Below are 20,329 nucleotides of genomic sequence, written 5' to 3'. Positions count from 1 at the left end.
TTTGAGAAGGTACTGGCACTCCTGTGTGCACCATGGCCTTCTACATGCTCACCAAGTGTCGTACATTCTATAGCGGTGTGCTTAGTGTTGCAGCTCAGCCTAGGCTATGTGACTGATGAACGTGATATCGCTGGCCTAGGGAAAGCTGTGAGAATAGTCTCGGAAAACCCCTTTAAATATACTTTTTTTTAGAACTTATGGTGATCATTTTCATTGACCACTAAGTCTAATAATATATTTAGACTTCCTGTTCTGTAAAGATCACTTTCAGCAGTCCTCTCATTATCATGACAATCAGGATTAAATGAAAGATAGCACCTCTGTATAGATACACATAACACATAAACCATAATAGGTGATGGTAACAGCTAGAAGTCAATGAGTCCCCTTTAGTCTATCTTATGGCCCATGTGGAAGCTGTTAAATATATCTCTAAATGTTGTTAACACCTGCTTGAGTAAGATGGCTTCCCTAATATTTTTTGTATAGAAAACTGAATATATGGCAAATATATACAATTAAAAAATAAAATAAAATTACAAAAAAATCACCATCTGGTTCCATTGGTAGAAAAAAAATATACATGACACGTTCTCTTGAACTAGAGTATATCACTCCAAAAGGTAAGTAGGACTAAAATACCAAGTTAAACAGTAACACTGTAACCTCTTCACAAGACCACCCTCTTATCCAGACCAGATTTCTTTTTACATACCGGTATATTCAGTGTCACCATATATTATGCAAGAGAAAAAAAAATTTCATCAAATATCATCTAGCAACTTACACTGACCTTATTTGCAGCAGTCAGTAGTCTGGAGTACTTTTGCAGTCAAAAGACTGTTGTAAATTATAGTCCAAAAGTTGCTCGCTGTTTTCCTGTGTCTTTTTTACAAGAAGGTGTTGGAGCATTAAGGTACCCATACACATTAGTCTAAAGTTGAAGAAAATTGATGATTTTAACTAAAAGGATAGCTCATCCGATGAAATGTAACAATGAACAATCTTTTTAGCCGACCGATGACAGACTGGCATCATCTGAGAAGTCAACCGTGTTTGAAATGTTTGTCTGATAGTCAGATGAAAGATCTTTTGTTCAAAGAAAGATTGTGAATGAAAGATCTTTCTTTGAAAGAACATTCCCAGAAAGACCTTTTGTCCATCGCCTGGTTTCATTGAACATGTATGGCCAGTCTGAACAACTGTAACAGCCGATATGGATGAAAATAAGTAGGGTCATGTCTGGGAAATGATCATTCTCCAGATGTTTGTTTGTTCAACTGCTGTACAACCATCAACTTCTAAGTAATGTGTATGGCCAGCTTTAAAAAATCTCATCATACTGATCTGCTAACCAGATAACCTGTTACTATTGACTAAATCTAGTTGTAATAATTGCAAGTAAAAAGCCAACAGCTATATTTCCTGTCTTCTCCATTGGGGAACAGTGAGAACACCCCATACTCTTATACTGTCGTCCAGTCCCACCACAATCAGCAGATTTGGCCAATGTTCATTTAGTGTGTATGACCACCTTAATTTCTGATTTCATAAAAAGGAAGAAATTATTCTGAAACATAATGTAGGGCCAGGTTAAGGACTTTATTGGTCACATTCATTGCAAAGAATGCACACCCTGTTGACAGACTGCCATGGCACTTCCTTTTTTTTTTTTCAAGTATGGGATTCTGTAGACCAATATATCTTTGTGTAACAAGATACAGATTAAAAAAAGGGAAGAAACATTAACTAACCAGATTCTTTTTTCACAACCTCTTTAGAATAATCACTAATTCCTCTATCCTCCCAGGTGCTTTGATTAGAGATGAGCGAATTTCATGTTATGAAATTTGTTCACGCTTCGTTTGGTGGTAAAAGCAGAATTGCGTTATGGATTCCGTTACCACAGACCATGATGCAATTCTATGACGGAATGCATAACGGAATGCCTTTAGAGGCATTCTGTTATTCATTCCGTCATAAAAGAAGTCTATGGCCTGCATAACGGATCCGTCCCGTTTCCGTTATGCAGGAGAGGACTCCCCTGCATAACAGAAATGGGACGGATTCGTTTTGCAGCCCATAAACTTCTATTATGACAGAATGAATAACGGAATGCCTCTAAAGGCATTCCGTTATGCATTCCGTCATAGAATTGCGTGTGTGTGGAAAGTCTCTTACTTTCACTATTAAACATAGCCCTGAGTTCTACTGTTGTTTAAGTGATCGCCGATCACGATCATTCAGGATTTTTTTCCCGCCACTTTTTTTCCTCGAATATGATGGGTCCCCACTATCCTTCCAGTTTTTAATAATGCGTTAGACAGTTCTTCACCCAATTTTAGTAGTTTCTGCAATCTCCTTAGATGTTTTCTCTGCTTGATGCATGCCAATGATTTGACCCTTCTCAAACAGACTAACATCTTTTCCACGACCACGAGATGTGTCTTTCGACATGGTTGTTTAAGAAATGAGAAGCAACTGATTGCACCAGTTGGGGTTAAATAACTTATTGCCAGCTGAAAGATAATCGCCCATGCAGTAATTATCCAATAGGAGGTTCATAACTATTTGCTTAGTTAAATCCAGGTGGCGACTTCTTTTTTTTTGGACAGGCAGTGTATATTAAAAGGGTTTTCTGGGATTTTAAGTATTGTGTCTAAGAGCAGGAAATAGTATAAATTATAAACTAAAAAAAACAACTCACATTTTAAATCCTCCTCTGCTCCAGCCACAGAGCTCCGTTTGTCTCGACCAGTCCTGCAGCCATGACGTCATATACATCATTCACATGACTGTTGCAGCCAATCACTGCCCTCATCCATACGTACAACTGTCAGTGTTGAGGTCGATGATTGGCTGTAGTGGTCACGTGAAATATATACACGACATGGTGGCTGGAATCACAGGGTGGTTAACTATGTGGACAAGTTTGTGTTTTTTTTTCTTTTTTATCTAATTTCCTGCTTTTAAAATGACAGATGGACAAACAGCAAAATACATCTGAGTTTCAGTGGTACTGCTGAGCATGATAACAGAATGTGGCATGCACTTATCCTAAAACATTTATTTCCTTGGATTAGCACTAATGAGTCTATATGTCCCTGCAAAGAGCTGCTGTCAGATATTGTTAGATGGCATGTTTCTTACTGTCAGCGTGTTTTTTCACTAATGCTTTATACATTACTTGCCTATGTGTTTGACTCTGTGAAAAGCAGAAGTGTGTTAGTCATATATCAAGACAGCATGCAAATAGCCTTCAACAAGGAATGACTGATATTTTCCTAGATTCCACGTAATGGTCTAATAGAAGCTGACTGTGTACGGAGGTTTGTGAATATAAAAAATGTGCATGATTGTTATATTACTTTGGAACATGCACTATTTGCCTTTTCCATTTGGGAAATTATCTGTTTTTAGAAGCACAGCCATTTTAGTTATGACCCTGATAGTGTTCAGACCAAAAAAAATGGGGTCACATGTTTCCCAGGAGCACGTGACTGCTGAGGCTAGTGAATAGCATTAAAGGGGTTGTTTTTTTAAACAATTGCGCAATTTTATTTTTTTATTTTTTACATAGGAGCAGAATGCTGTAAATTAGTTTTTAAAAAGTCACACTCACCACACTAATTCCCCACAATGCTTTTCAGGTTCCCCCCAGTCTACGGGAAATTATCACTCAGCCAGTTCGTGGCAGAGGCAGATCACTGCTGTGGCCACGGATCGGTTGAGCGGTCATTTCCTGCTTGTTGAGAGGAACCAGAAAGCAAAGACTGGCAGGAGACCTAGGAAGTGTCAGAAGCAGAGCAACAAGTGGGGGATCAGTGAAGTGAGTATGATTTTTTTAAATATTTTTACAACATTCTAAGGGGTCATGCACACGGCCGTTCCGTGCATTGGAGACCGCAATTTGCTGTGCGGCTGCCACAGATGGATCCAGACCCATTCAACTTGCATGGGTCCGTGATCCGTCCGCACTGCAAAAAAAAAGAACATGTTCTATTTTTAGCGGAGCGGAGGCATGGACAATAAACCCACCGAAGAACTCTGTAGTGGTTCTGTGCCTCTATTCCACACTGCACCTTCCGGATTGTGGATCCATTCATGGGAATGGGTCTGCATCCGTGATGTGGTGCAAAAATGTCCGGGACTCGTATAATGCGGACCCACTGTGTGTGGGCCACAATACAGGCCCAGCCAGCACACGTGTGCATGAGCCCTAAGTATGTGTAAAAAGAAACAACAACAATATCTGCCAAACAACCCCTTTAAAAACTAACTTGTGCTATTGGTAAATCTGGAAATATTTTTGGTGAAGTTATCTGCCACAGAAGTTTCATCTAAAAATCTGCAGCCTCGCAATCAGTTTCTAATAGAAGTAGTTCCAGGAAGATTTCACAGCGCTGCGGTGACAAAGCTGTGGCAAAACCATAAATATTAACACACATATATATATATTTTTTAAATGTCTGTTTTTCCCCCCAGTGTTAATATGTTTCATTTTTTAAATTATATCACATCGTTTCTTTTAGGCCTCATGTACACAGTGCCTAAATCCATGGGTCCATACTGTATCCCTGTGTGCCTTCATATGGAAGAATAGGTTTCCTATTTCCACGTCATGTGTATTCCACTAAAAAGAAATTGTCCAATTTGTCCTTGGTCGTCCTTGTAACTTCCACAGAGGTGAAAGGAGGATTCTGGGAGTTGTCGTTTTTGAACATCTGGAGGGCTTGTTCTGTTGTCATGCCAGCTCCTTGCACATGGCTTCATGGCCTGCTGCCTCATATGTAATATTACAATTCATTTAATCGGCTGTTGTGATTCTGATATAGGGCAGGGCAGTGGTAGAAACACAGTTCCTAGGAAGTCCTGCCAATAAACACAACATTTGCCTACTACTCTGCCTATGCCTGCTACTCTAGGTATAATGCAGCCGTATTAAGCACAGCGGCCTGTATTCTGTATGTTGGGGAGGGGGGGTATTAGAGGACTCATGCCTATTCAAAATCAGAGAAATTCTAAGTATATAAAGCTGAAAAATCAATAACTTCACATTCCAGCTACTCAAAATCCTGATCATGAAGTGAGTACAAGCAGAAGACCCCATCAGTAATCTTTAAAGCATGCATACAGCTAGAGGAGGCAAAAAAGGAGTCTCAAAAAGTGACTTTATTTGTATTGTTTTCAATTGAGTATCAACAACTTCCATCTCCAGGTCTAGCATCACCTGGGAAGAATGTAGAGTTTGTTTTTGAAACCACCTGGAAACCAAATCCCTAATTCCCAGGCTAATTTGTTGTAAGCTTTGCAAAATCAATTAATTTCCAAGTGCCTTGCCACAGAAATGAGCAAGAGGCATTACTGTAGAAGGCTGCATGCATAAACTATTTTTTAGCAACACAAATCGTGGATATAGATATAGGCATGAAGGGAAAACATGACAACTACTCAACGGCAATAGTGTACAGGCCACATGTGACCAGGACAGCCCATATAACCTCTGTCCTAACCGGATCTGTTACCATTTTTATAGGAGGTCTATATGCCAGCAAATTAATATCTATGGGTCAGCCTCCCATGGTTATCTTGTACTGAGTATAGTGTACCCTGTTCTTTCAGTAAATGTCTACATACAGAGTATACTGTAAATCTGTGGCCCATACAATTCATACAAGGTATAAACACAGCTTGTTTTGCTAAAGGTGCCTTTATATGGGCAGGCAATTATAGGGAATGGATGTTTGTTTCTGATAATTGCCTGCTTGAAGTAAGAGCTGCTGTTACATATAGCAATCATCTACCCTGTATCGCTCGTCGCAAATACAGATTCATTGGGGAACATTTATAAAGACTGACACTTTCTGATCCGGTTTTGATATTAACTGCACTGCCAGAGGATGAGCCTAATTTATGACAAGGAGCAGGTCTCATCATAAATTAGGTGCATCATCAGGCAGTCCGTGTGCCTAAACAGAAATTTTGTAGATTTCCAGCTTTATTTACGCCAGAAAACTGGTGTAATTGATGATAAATTTGCTGACACCTAACCACGCGCCCTTTCTGGCCTTGCCATACACCCTTTTTGAAAAGTGGCTTTTAATGCCACTTTTCTGGTGCAGAAAGATTATAAATCCCCCCATTGTTTCTGGGCAGGTTGATCTGCTGCCTAGAAACTATTGGGAACATTTATCAAACTGGTGTAAAGTAGAACTGGCTTAGTTGCCCATAGCAACCCATCAGATTTCACCTTTCATTTTTGACAGCTCCTTTGGAAAATGAAAGGTGAAATCTGATTGGTTGCTACGGGCAACTGAGCCAGTTCTACTTTATACCAGTTTGATAAATGACCCCATATGATTTTGGAGGCTGTATCAACAATGCTTTCAGCAGATGTATGAGCTTGTTTGCTCGTTCACCAGGTGGTCGGTGAAATCTTTACATGAGCCAATTATTGGGAATAAGTGTTTGTCCAAAGTTTCATTCCTGATAGTTGACCTAATAATCAGCCTATGAAAAGGGGCCCTAAAGTTGTTACAGATATATCACAGCACACTTTGTGACTATATGTCTTTAGTTTAGGAAATATTCAGGGTATGCTACTACATTTTTAAAATTATCTTCACTTTGATTTTAGATTTATTGACGTCATGATGATGTCACAATTTTTGCGGCAATTTTCAAAAATCTGGAAAATCATGGCAAAAAAATGCGTCTTCATGACATAACAATAAACCCTAATGTAGGTTTATCTCCAGGTGCCACATATATTGATATATACTCTATGGATACTCAAGTAGGAGGAGAAGCTAGCTACTTCCTCCCTTCCTGCTACCTCTCCATTGAAATACACTCAAGTACTAATTTTTGTCAAAATTTTTGTAAGAAAAAAACTGTAGGTTAATGACACCATCAGTAAAATATCTCATGATGGGATGAGTTTCTTACACTGTGATTGACCTCCAAAAAGAACAGAAAGAGAGAAGAATTAGGATAGCTGGGTGACAGATAATGATTCAATACCACAAATTGTAGCTTAGTTTACCTTTCTATCCAATGGAACTGATTTATTTGGGGTCACAACACATGTTTTATTGGCATAGACAAGCAGATATTGCTATTGCTCCGTTCCGTGGCCCCGCAAAAAAAATATAACCCGTCCTATTCTTGTCTGCGCTTTGCGGACAAGAATAGGCAGTTATATTAAAGGCTGTCTGTGCCGTTCCGCAAATTGCGATTTGCGGACCCCAAAACACACAACGTGTGCATGTAGCCTTAAAGGACTATCAGCAGATTTGTACCTATGAGACTGGCTGACCTGTTCCATGTGCACTTGGCAGCTAAAGGCATCTGTGTTGGTCCCATGTTAACATGTGCCCACATTTCTGAGAAAAATGTTTCAATATATGCAAATGAGCAGGGGCCGATGCCTAGGAGGGCCACCCAAGCCCTCCTCACGGCCGCAAGCTGGGTACATAATGATCTGAATCTCTCCTACTCACCTGACCAGCGGCAACCATCCTGAATTCAACTGTATCCAAGTCCTCAGGACAGCTATACAGTTGAATACTGTTCAGCAGGTGGCAGTATTTTGTGCTGCACTGTGGTATTTGGTTCAGTTGGGGAGGTATATTCCTCTACCCTATGGTTCCTGCCTAATTATGTTGCCTTCTTTCAATTTGGACCCGCATGCAACATTGGGCCACTTTTAAGTTATTTTCCTGGTCCACTTTTAGTTCCCAGTCTGCCCCTGCAAATGAGCATCTAGGAGCAATGGTCTCAGCTCTCTCTGCAAGGGCAATGCCCCCATTGCTCCTAGAGTTTAATTTGCATATATTAAAACTTCATCTTTCTCAACAATGTGGGCACATATGGACATGAGACCAACACAGATACCTTCAGCTGCCAAGTGCACATGTAACAGGTCAGCCAGTTTCATAGGTACAAAACTGCTGACCGATGCCCTTTAAGGAGCTCATGAATAAGGTAAGTGTCAGCTTGAACTCACTTGTTTTGGCTGTATCAGCTGACCAGGTAATGTGTATGAGGTTCACCAGACTGTACCCCAATGGTAGAAATCAGTGGAAAGAAGGACGAGAGTATTGATTTTCAACATGCCCCGCCTTTTGTCCCCTCAGCTTGTCTATCCTCTCCCCATTGATAAATGTACATCCCATTAGCCATTAGAGAAGTAAATGTTATGGGCATAGGGTATTTTGTAGGCACAATTCTAACTTCAGACATGTCCAAAAGACATGTCTACAGGCATGTCAGAAGTCAGTAGCTTCTGATACATCACACCAATCATCTCCCACAAAATCCAATATGATGGCTGTTTGCTGTAGATAAGTACTACACGTACTATGGCATGTCACGCGTTACTGTGGATGAAACTCTTTTAAGGAGCTGAAATGTTGCACTTTGTGAACACTGGTGAATAAATCACTACTGCTTGACTTTACTGGACCACTGTTTCTCTTCCATTTCCTGAATGCTAACTGGAACCCATCTAGAGCTTGCACCTATTACTCTGAGAGATTTGATTATAGTGCTGCTTCTTCTTTTCCTTGGGTAGTTTAATACTTTTCTAATTTCTAGCAAAAAAATAAATGTCCCTGCCGTTTCTAATTTTTTTTTTTTTGGGACAACCCATTTAAAAGAAGTCTGTGACCAGTGACACCCCTTATCTGACAAAACTGAGTACCAAATAGGTGTTTCTCACCTGATTACTTGTTAAATATGTAAACGAGGAATTTGGTGCAACAAGGGTGGAGCTGTTGCTCTCATTGGACACATAGTCTTCTCCTTTTTCTGGCCAGCCCCACCCTCAGACAGTTGATTCACAGAGCCAGGCAGTAGCAATCAAATATCGCCTGTCTCTGTATTCTCGTATATATGAGCCATTTGATCGCATATCCGAGCTTACACAGCAATCTGGTTTGCATTCCGGAGGAGTCACTGGGCTGTACTGCAAATGTGCCAATATGAGATTAAATGGCACATGGGCAAGAATACATATTGACAGTAGTAATGAAATCTCGTCTGCTCTGTCAATCAATGGTCTGTGGGAGGCTCTGGCCAGAGTAAGGAGCGGGACTTGTGTGCAATGAGGACAACAGCGCCACCCTCATTGCACCAAAGTACTCATTTCCATAGTTGGAATTTCTCTGCAGGGGAACCTTGGATCTTCAAGACGAGGAAGGCATTGTAATCAGGTGGGAGCAAAACTATTACCCTCTAATTTTTCACAATGTGGAATATATATTATAGGTAATGTATGTGAGGGGTGGTGGGGGGGATGCTGATGTATTAAGTTCCAATTGCACCCCATTAGGTCCGAGCTTTAATTTTCTAATGATGCCTTGTAAAATAAGGGTCGGGATATTTTTGGTTTCTGTGCTATTTGTAATTGCACATGCCCGCCCCTCGTACCCATTATCTACACCTCAGTAATTGCCAAATACTTGTAATTATGGTAAAGGTTACTCCTCATATTTCACCAAGCTTGGAATGATGCATTGATGACAGAAATCTGATCTATCAAAAGCCTTATCTAAGTATTTGGTGGAAGTTTTATACATTCATTGTTCGCCTGTTGAACTTGTTCCCAGAGTCAGAAGCATTCTCTTGTAACCATGTGTTAAGTCATCTCCTTGGATCTGTTACTAAGCAAGAAAGAGTCTTGACTTGAGCTATGCACAGAGCAGTGACACACACCATGAGCGGGCGTCTTACTGCGCAGCAGCTTTATTGCACTGTACTACATACAGCTCACAGCCTGGGGCAACGAATCTCAGGCATTGTGTCAATGAGGCTCATCACAACCAAGAACCAACTGTCACCTACACACAATTAGTCACTGCCACATAAATACATCTCTCCTGCAGTGGTATAAGACAACGAGGAGCTTTATTATAAATACAGTATGTTCCCAAATACCTTTTTATTAGTAAGGCCTCATGCACACGACTTTCAATGGGTCCGTTGAAAACTCGGCTAATGCACCGTTTGTCATCCGCGTCCGTGATCCGTGGTTCCAGTCCGTCCAAAAAATATAACTTGTCCTATTTTTTTCACGGGAAACGGTTCGCGGATCCATTCAAGTCAATGGGTCCGTGAAAAAACGAGGAGGCACACAAGATTGTCATCCGCGTCCGCGCGTCCGTTTTTTTCCTATCATTTGCATGGCAAACTTGACTTAGACTTTTTTTTACTTCATGTCTGGTGATCCTCCAAAAATAAAGGAAGACACACGAAACAAAAATGGAAACGGATCATGGAACAACGAAAGCACATTTTGCGTTGGTCGTGTGCATGAGGCCTTATAATGGCTCATTTTGTTTAGGGTGCAATGAATAGGAGAAACAAAATGGCCGCTGTCCTATTAGTACATACACCACCTGTCCTAATCACACAGGAGGACAAGTTACTTCACAACACTGAGGTAAAGAGCTGCCTCATCCTCTTCTCTGCTCTGCTTGTCAGGAATTATGATCCTGAATACAGTTTAATATGATATTTAGCTGAACATTTGTGGGAAGGGAGTTCATGAGGAGACATGAAGTTCAGAAAGGACAGACTGTAGTAATGTGTGGCTGTGGCAAAGGAGACTGCATACAAGTGCTGCTGCTCATTAGCCACATCTGCTCATGAACTCCATTCCTACAGAGATTCAGCTAAAGGTCTTATCATCTGTATTCAGGATCATAATCCCTGTCATTCAGAGCAGAGAGGAGGATGAGGCAGCTCTTTATCTCAGTGTTGTGAAGTAACTTGTCCTCTTGTGTGATTAGGACAGGTTTTGTGTGCACTAATTGGACGGCGGCCATTTTGTTTCCCCTCATGATCCTTCCCCAGACAAATGAACAATTATAACTAATGAAAAGTATTTCGGAATATATTTATAATGAAGTAATATTTAAGTATTTTTATTTTCTTCATTCCTGGAGAACCCCTTTAAAGGGAGTCTGTCACCACAATTTGCCCTTATAGACCACTTACATAGCACTGTAGCATAACTATAGATCAGTTAAATGGTACCTTTGTCTTTTTGTTTGCATTTTGTTTGCACTTACAGCCCGAACGCCGCCACTGGGCACTTGCGAGCCCTCATTTACATATGAATAAAACTCAATTTTTTGCCCCTGGTGAACTGCCAAACAAAAAGACACAGGTACCATTTGACCGATCTATAGTTATACTATAGTGCTATGTAAGTGGTCTATTAGGGCAAATTGTGGTGACAGACTCCCTTTAAAAGGTTTTCATACAAAATATTACTACCCATAAGTTTAAGGGCTTGATCACACAAACAATGTGACATTCATAGGGTTAGGCTAGGGCTTCACCGCGACTGATTGATCTTAACTATTGAACTACAGCTCAGTCCAATAGTTAAAATCAATCAGTCACGCTACAAAAAGTCACAGTGTAGCCCAGGGCTTATTATCTTAATGCACTAGACATTCCATAGAAGTCACTTTTGCACAGTGTGGGGCAGATTTATCAAAACTGGTGGAAAGGAAAACTAGTTGTCCAAATTGAAGTGAACCAATCAGATTCCACCTACTAAGGGTTCATGCACATGAAAGTATTTTCTTCCCGTGTCCGTTCCGTTTTTTTTGGGGGTACGTATGTGGAACCATTTACTTAAATTTGGCCGCATGGCCGTTCCACACAAAAAATAGAATATGTCCTATTACTGTCCACTTGGATAAGATTGTTCTATTTAGGGGGCGGCTATTTCCCAAAATGAGGAATGCACATGGCCAGTATCTGTGTTTTGTGGATCTGCAATTTGCAGCAAAATTGCAATTTGAGCCCTAAGCCAGTGTTCCTTTCCATCAGTTTTGATAAATCTCCCTATGTGCTAGTGAATGGGGCTGAGAACACACTATAATCACCAGTTATCACTGGGGAACTGCGGTCTAAAGGCTCATCAATCTTTGTACAGCGATTAATGTCGGTCTTAGCTTTGGCTAAATATCCAGTTAACCCAGACAAACTATTTAAAGGCGTATTCCTATCATAGAGAAGGTGGGCTGTTTCCGTAACTTTCACAGAAATGAATGGAGAAAGCCACACATGTGCGCAGCCTCCACTCCAACCATTCTCTACCTAGATGAGATGGCCCTGACCACCTCACTGGGTGGGACAAGGGTTAGGAGTTTCCTATTCTGGAGATAGCTGTGGGTCCTACAGAGCCCACTCCCATTAGACACTTATTGAATATGTCCTTGTCAGATTATTGGGAACCAGCATTCATATGAACGCTCGTTTCAGACAATCTGCCTGTGTAAAGGTCCTGTAGATCATCCGATGAACGAGCTAAAATCTTTCATGCGGACACCTAAAGGTAGGTTGACACGGCCCAATGGAGCAGGCGATTGTCATGAAAAAAGCACTCCTTCCCGACAACCGCCTACTCATCAATGGGGTAAAGAGCTGAATTTACATGCAGTGATCTCCTTTATTGTATAGGGAAGAGTGATGGCTTCTGGCATTGGTCATCTCCATACAGGTTCATTGTTTTACATGATGAACGAATGTTGTTCTTTCATCAGTTGATCTGTGGCATCTTTACACAGGCAGATTATCGGGAACAGAAAGTTCATCCCCGATAATCTTAAATCATCGTTTCTGGTCAGCAGATCATGATGTCTAAACAGTACTGTGCTGCCCAGAAACAATGGGCCATTTTTACACCACTCTTTGTTTCCCCTTGTGCAACCGGAGAATTAGACTAATTTATATGTAGGCGTGTGGCTCATCATAAATTTGGCTAATCTTCTAGCAGCCGTGCGCCAGGCAGAAAAACTTAGCCAGCCCCAGGCTGCGTAGTTTTTAAGCAACATGCACGCCAGACATCACCGTTTAGCTTTCCGTTCTTCTGATCCATCAGAAGAAGAGAGAAAGAGAGAGAAAAAACATGATCCTGTAAAAAAATAAAAAACGGATCTTGTTGCATCAGTTCTGATCCGTTTGAGCCATTTCTGTCTGAGATCATTTTTTTTTGGCTGGAAAAAAGGTCCTGCATGCAGTACTTTTTTTCCTGTCTAAAAAACGGATCTCAGATGGAAATGGCTCAAACAGATCACAACTGGTGCAACAGGATTGTTTTTTTACAGGATCCTTTTTTTTTTCTGACAAATAAGAAGAGCGGAAAGCTGAACGGTGATGTGAACTCAGCCTTAGTAAATCTGTCCTCGAGATGCACCCACTCTGACTGGGTCCAGCACAACTGTCGAAACGTTTTCGACACCAATCGTGTGAAATAATATTGTTGCACAGCTGGTCAAAAAGGGGACTTGCAACTATTTTTACATCTAAAGTCCCTTGATAAATAACCCCCAATGAATCTGTATGATGGCTACTGCCATCGCTCATCCCCATCCAGTGGAGGCGATCGCTGCATGTAAATGGAGCTCTTCATCTCCACTGATAAGTAAGCAATTGCTGGGAAGGAAAGCTTCCTTCTCGACAATCGCCTGCTCCTTTGGGCTGTTTAAATCCTCCTTAACCCTTTAAAGACAATAAAATTACACAATGCATATGACAATAAAGTTTGTCAGGTTGGTTTGAAATGGTCCCACCATATGTATGCCCCAGGATATACAGCGATCAGCGGTTTAGGTTAGTATAGTTGTACAGGGAACACAAAAATAACACATCCTAGATCTGAATTAATTAAATATTCTTCTGAAATACTTTGTTCTTTACATAGTTGAATGTGCTGACAACAAAATCACACAAAAATAAAAAAATGGAAATCAAATTTTTCAACCCATGGAGGTCTGGATTTGGAGTCACACTCAAAATTAAAGTAGAAAAACACACTACAGGCTGATCCAACTTTGATGTAATGTCCTTAAAACAAGTCAAAATGAGGCTCAGTAGTGTGTGTGGCCTCCACGTGCCTGTATGACCTCCCTACAACGCCTGTGCATGCTCCTGATGAGGTGGCGGACGGTCTCCTGAGGGATCTCCTCCCAGACCTGGACTAAAGCATCTGCCAACTCCTGGACAGTCTGTGGTGCAACGTGACGTTGGTGGATAGAGCGAGACATGATGTCCCAGATGTGCTCAATTGGATTCAGGTCTGGGGAACTGGCGGGCCAGTCCATAGCATCAATGCCTTCGTCTTGCAGGAACTGCTGACACACTCCAGCCACATGAGGTCTAGCATTGTCTTGCATTAGGAGGAACCCAGGGCCAACCACACCAGCATATGGTCTCACAAGGGGTCTGAGTATCTCATCTCGGTACCTAATGGCAGTCAGGCTACCTCTGGCGAGCACATGGAGGACTGTGCGACCCTCCAAAGAAATGCCACCCCACACCATTACTGACCCAATGCCAAACCGGTCATGCTGGAGGATGTTGCAGGCAGCAGAACGTTATCCGCGGCGTCTCAAGACTCTGTTATGTCTGTCACATGTGCTCAGTGTGAACCTGCTTTTATCTGTGAAGAGCATAGGGCGCCAGTGGCGAATTTGCCAATCTTGGTGTTCTCTGGCAAATGCCAAACGTCCTGCACGGTGTTGGGCTGTAAGCACAACCCCCACCTGTGGACGTCGGGCCCTCATATCACCCTCATGGAGTCTGTTTCTGACCATTTGAGCAGACACATGCACATTTGTGGCCTGCTGGAGGTCATTTTGCAGGGCTCTGGCAGTGCTCCTCCTGTTCCTCCTTGCACAAAGGCGGAGGTAGCGGTCGTGCTGCTGGGTTGTTGCCCTCCTACGGCCTCCTCCACGTCTCCTGATGTACTGGCCTGTCTCCTGGTAGCGCCTCCATGCTCTGGACACTACGCAAACCTTCTTGCCACAGCTCGCATTGATGTGCCATCCTGGATAAGCTGCACTACCTGAGCCACTTGTGTGGGTTGTAGACTCCGTCTCATGCTACCACTAGAGTGAAAGCACCGCCAGCATTCAAAAGTGACCAAAACATCAGCCAGGAAGCATAGGAACTGAGAAGTCACCACCTGCAGAACCACTCCTTTATTGGAGGTGTCTTGCTAATTGCCTATAATTTCCACCTGTTGTCTATCCCATTTGCACAACAGCATGTGAAATTGATTGTCACTCAGTGTTGCTTCCTAAGTGGACAGTTTGATTTCACAGAAGTGTGATTGACTTGGAGTTACATTGTGTTGTTTAAGTGTTCCCTTTATTTTTTTGAGCAGCGTATTTAAGAGTGTAGTTGACTGTTCTTTTCACTAATTTGGAGCTAGACATCAGCCTAACGTAAACCAGCCAAATACTGTATATTACTAAAGGATAGCCTTTTGGCATACATTTGGCCACTTAAGTCTATGGACACGTCAGCCAATACAGCAGATATTCTAGGAGTACAAGGTGAATGCGCACCACAGATTTAGGCCTCTTGCACACGACCGTATGGGTTTTTCAGTATTTTGCACTCAGAAAAAAAATGGATCCGCAAAAAATACGGATGACATCTTTTTTTTGCGGAACGGAACAGCTGGCCCCTGATAGAACTGTATGCGGACAATAATAGGACATGTTCTATCTTTGAACGGAACGGAAAAATCGAAATACGGAAACGGAAGGCATATGGAGTACCTTCCGTTTTTTTTGCGGATCCATTGAAATGAATGGTTCCGTATACGGAACGCAAAAGAACAGAACGGAAACGGAAAAAAAAAAACGTTTGTGTGCAAGAGGCCTTAGTATGAATTGGGGGTCATTTACAAACAGATATACGCCACTTTTTGGTGTATATCTGTCGCAGATTGTGGGCAAAGGTTATTTGCGCGGCAATCTGTGACTTTTCCCTGCTCATGCCAGGACGGGCCGGCAGGCCCATCTCATTTATCATTTTCTACACCTGTTTTAAGCGTAGAAAATGGTCTAAATCTACATCAGCAAGGAAGCTAGCGTAGATTTAGACAGGCGGTGGATACTCCAAATTATGTAGAGGCTGGCGTCTATACATAAGTTTCGGAGCATCCACCGCCTGCTAAAGGGGGATTAAGATTAATAAATGAACCCCTTTGACGTTATACAAAAATACAGCTTTTTCTGCTGAATAGACACTTTCAATCTTAGGGTACCTGCACACGATGCGGTTTATGAACGAGGAAAAAATCGTCACCTAAAACCGTACCAGTGACGTGTATGGGATTAGACAAATCTCACGTAAATGTAGCTTTTTTCCATGTGGAAAATGACCTGCTGTGCGGATTTAGAAATCCACAGCATGTCAATTGTTTATGCGATTTATTTTTATACGGATTTCATTGCAAAGGGTGAGATCTGCGTAAAATGCGCATCAAATCTGCAACAAAACCAACATGTAACACATGCGGTATTTGGTTACTGAATCCTATTAGGGTATATGCATGTCAGAGAGGGGGAGTGCAGACCCTGCTTGTGAATTGATTGGGTGCTGGGTGATGCTATATCACATAACTGCTGCAGGGGAAATGTTATAAGAGCCCACAGCTGAACCCCAGGGGTCCAGCCCACAGACCCCCTGCTGATCAGCTCATTAGAAAAAAACCTTCAATCATAGAACACTTTTCCTTTAAAAGAATATAGGACGCCAAGCCTTCAGCCTGTCAAATAAACCTCATCACAACCAACGGACAAGGTATTTGCATTTAATTCTTCATAAGTATAAAGCAAAATAGCTTATTGTCAATGTGGTCGCATGTAGATGATTACAGAACCCTTCTACAGCACACGCAGTCTACATCCTCCGACATTGCACATAACTGTACGCAGCCTATAACTAATAAGACCTGTTTACGCCATCAATACTGCATTACTTGTTTGTAGGCATTCCTTCATCCTAGGGAACTACAGGAAGGCAAACAGCAAAGTGGAAAAGCAAGTGACATGTAGGAAAGTCAACACAATGGTCCAAGACACAAAAGTTTTCATACCCCTGCTGTGTGCATGCCAACAACAGACAGACACATCCTTCCATCCCCCCTGCAGCCATGAACATTTGGATAATGCATTGCAGCAAACGGAATAAATCAGCATGGCTTTCTTCTATATGTTTTATAGTGCAAGATCTCGGAACGTAACCGTTCGGGCCCAACCACACGGCGCGGTCATGTCACGGCTGTGTTCGAGTACCAATCGGTTGAGAGGGCCACAGCGAGCTCTAATTAACTTAATGAAGACTGCGCTGCTCATTGAGTCTGTTAATAGCCGTACAGCACGTTCAATACCGCGCGGCCATTAACAACACAGATCCACTGAACAGCGAAGTCTTCATTACTTTAATTAGAGATCGCTGCGGCCCTTTCGGTCGCTTGACACTGGAACACAACAGTGCTGTGACATGATCGCACAATGTGGCTGTACCCTTGTTGTCATCTTATTCCTCCTCACTTTACAAATATTAGATACACTTATGTTACGTATAACAGTGTTAAAGGGCATCTGTCAGCAGATTTGTACCTATGAGACTGGCTGGCCTGTTACATGTACCCTTGGCAGCTGAAGGCATCTGTGTTGGTCCCATGTTCTTATGTGCCTGCATTGCTGAGAAAAATGATGTTTCAATATATGCAAATTAGCCTCTAGGAGCAACAGGGGCGTTGCCATTACACCTAAAGGCTCTACTCTCTCTGCGCCTACTGTGAACCATGAAGCAGAGCTGCATTTGTCACTCATTATGTCTATATTTATATACTCTTATGGGTCCATTCACACGTCCGTATGTGTTTTGTGGATCTGAAAAACACGGACACCGGCAATGTGCGTTCTGCATTTTGCGAACCGCACATCGCCGGCAGTCTCATAGAAAATGCCTTTTCTTGTCCGCGGACAAGAATAGGACGTGTTAAATTTTTTTGCGGAACGGAAGTGCAAATGCGGATGCGGACGGCACATTCCGGCCCCATTGAAAATGAATGGGTCCCACCTGTTCCGCAAAATTGCGGAACGGATGCGGACCCATTTTGCGGACGTGTGAATGGACCCTTAAGGCGCATTTACACTGTACCGACAAGCAGACAATTATCAGGAAGAACGTTCCTTCCCGACAATTAACTTGTCAGTGGAGGTGTAGAGCCGCATTTACACACAGTGATCACTTCCACTGTATGAAGACAAGTGACGTCTACTGCTATCACTTGTCCTTTCACAGATTCATTGTTTCTGGACAGCAGAGTGCTGTTTACATGCTGCAATCTATTCCCCAGAAATGAAGATTGAGGTGTCCGCATGAAAGATGAATTCACCCGATGAACTAGCTTGTTCATTAAGTTATCTATGGCACCTTTACACAGGCGGATCTTTGGGAACGAGCATTTGTAGTAAAACATTTTCCTGATAATCTGCCCGACAACTGGGCCCTGTAAACCAGCCATTAGTTGAGATAACAGGAAAAGACAAATACGTCCCATGGCGCGAATTACCATCAGCCGGTCGCCAGGATCAGAATAAGAATCTTTTATTGCAGCGATACAATGCGTTTCGGGGAATCACTCCCCTTCATCAGGTACAAAAAAGCTGCACAACCTTAGTTGAGATAATGCAGCAGGTGTAACCCACTGATGTCAACCTTAGACCAGTGCCAAATGACAAACTCAGCCTCTCTACATCAGTATAAATACTGATAGGAGATCATTTCCTGAACCTTTATTTTGCGCACACTGTAAGTACATTGAGGCCAATATGACGTTCACATTTATATTCAAATGAAATGAATAACATATAACTCCAAAGTGGTGGAGAATTTTCAAGCAGAAGGGGGGAATTTATCAAACCCTGTGCCAAATAAGTGTTGTAAAAAGTTGCAAATTTTGGCACATGACATTTTTGTGTGACAATTTGCAACTTTTTGTGATTTTATGCCGCTCTTGTCACATTTGATAAGTGAGGGCATGGTTACCTATTAGTTGTGCACCAGATTTAAAAACTGTGACTGTTTAATAAGTTGGAAAAAATACGCCATCTTATTGCAGTAAGAGCTTAGTATAAAGAAACTGAAGTAGTGTTACGTGTAAAGATGCGCCAAACTTGTCAGACAACTTGCAGCATTTGATAAATTTAGCACAAATTTTGGCAATGCAGACTGAGTTCAAGCATAGCCGTCATGATAAATTCCCCACTGTGTACCCCTTACCTTTAAGCTTTTCGTTATACTCCGTCCTGTCAGATTGACTCCTGCGCAATGTGCCTGTGTTCCCATGGTCCCCATTCACAGCATGTTCCACAATTGTATCGGTTTTCCTCCTCTCTAACATATAGAGCCTGCTCTTGAGAAAGGTCAAGTTCTTCTTCTTGAACCCCCCGCCATCTTTCCCATTGGGGTCCTTGGTGTCCATGGTCAGTCATGTATAGTGTAATTCCGGTTCCAACAGTTTTATTTTAGCAGCCCCCGCGATGCAGCAATGGAATGAGTCAGCGCTGCCAGAGATCAGCTGTCCCAGTGCTAGTAACCTGTCTATAGCAGACACCTGTACAGCGTACAGCTCCACCCCGATGATGTCACCTTACAGTCTACCTGAGGGCTTGTCACCTGAGAGGCAGGCAAAGCAGCCCTGCCTGCTTCCTACCCTGGCAAAACTTAACCTCCCAAGGCAGAGGTGTGTGCAGTCTTCCCTTAACTCCTTCATGGATAATGAAGCCTGGAATAGTTGCATGGACCTTTAGCACTGAGGGAGGGGGGGGGGTCTCCAACCTCGGCATTCACTGCTTTTATTGTCCTTCTTCTATTGTGTTAGCCTTTCAGGACTAACACAGAAGCTTCTTTAGGAGGCATGCTAACATAGGGGCACTTATTACACCCCAGGAGAGATTTGTGGATGTTATTTGGGTCCTCTTTGCTTTGTATGGTAATACCTAATGGTTGCACCTTGCCAGGTTATGAGTGCGTTATCTCTTGTAACTTACTCCAATTTCCTTCACTGATGAAAGGATTGCTAAGAAGTAAAGCTAACAAACCAAGCCCTGTCACAACCCCCACTCATCACTCTCCTTCTCAAGAAGCTGCCTCTGCTTCTGCGAGCTCACTTGGCATAGTCTCCATTGCCTTGAATATGAGCCCTGGCGTTATTTTATGATTTACTTTGCATGCTAAATGATGGCAGAAAAGGTTTGTGTATTTATTGAGATGTCTCAGGCTTATTTCTTAATTAAAGACAAAATATTTGAAAGATTTTCAAGACACTGAAATTACATATGAGACGCAAAAATGCCCTGATATTTTATATATTTAATATTTTAGTTAGCCATACACTGACCTGTCGAGTAATGAGCTGATAATGATATTGCCTACCTACAAATACAAAGTCCTTTGTAACTTAAAGGGGTTGTCTGCGATTTCAAAACGGACTGAGCTG

At 42.1% G+C, this 20,329-nt stretch overlaps 1 protein-coding gene across 1 annotated transcript in view; it reads right to left on the bottom strand.

Annotated features, from left to right (window-relative positions):
- Positions 1–19,428, bottom strand: part of ARHGEF38 (Rho guanine nucleotide exchange factor 38) — a 120,756-nt gene extending 101,328 nt beyond the window's left edge. The window contains exon 1 of the mRNA XM_040420492.1: positions 19,111–19,428. Within this exon, the coding sequence (XP_040276426.1) occupies positions 19,111–19,312 (202 nt within the window). The 5' untranslated portion in view covers positions 19,313–19,428. The remainder of the gene's footprint in view (positions 1–19,110) is intronic.
- Between the last annotated feature and the right edge of the window lie 901 nt (positions 19,429–20,329).

Source organism: Bufo bufo, chromosome 2 (genome assembly GCF_905171765.1).
Source record: "Bufo bufo chromosome 2, aBufBuf1.1, whole genome shotgun sequence".
Classification (NCBI taxonomy): domain Eukaryota; kingdom Metazoa; phylum Chordata; class Amphibia; order Anura; family Bufonidae; genus Bufo; species Bufo bufo.
This window is presented reverse-complemented; position numbering and strand designations above follow the sequence as displayed.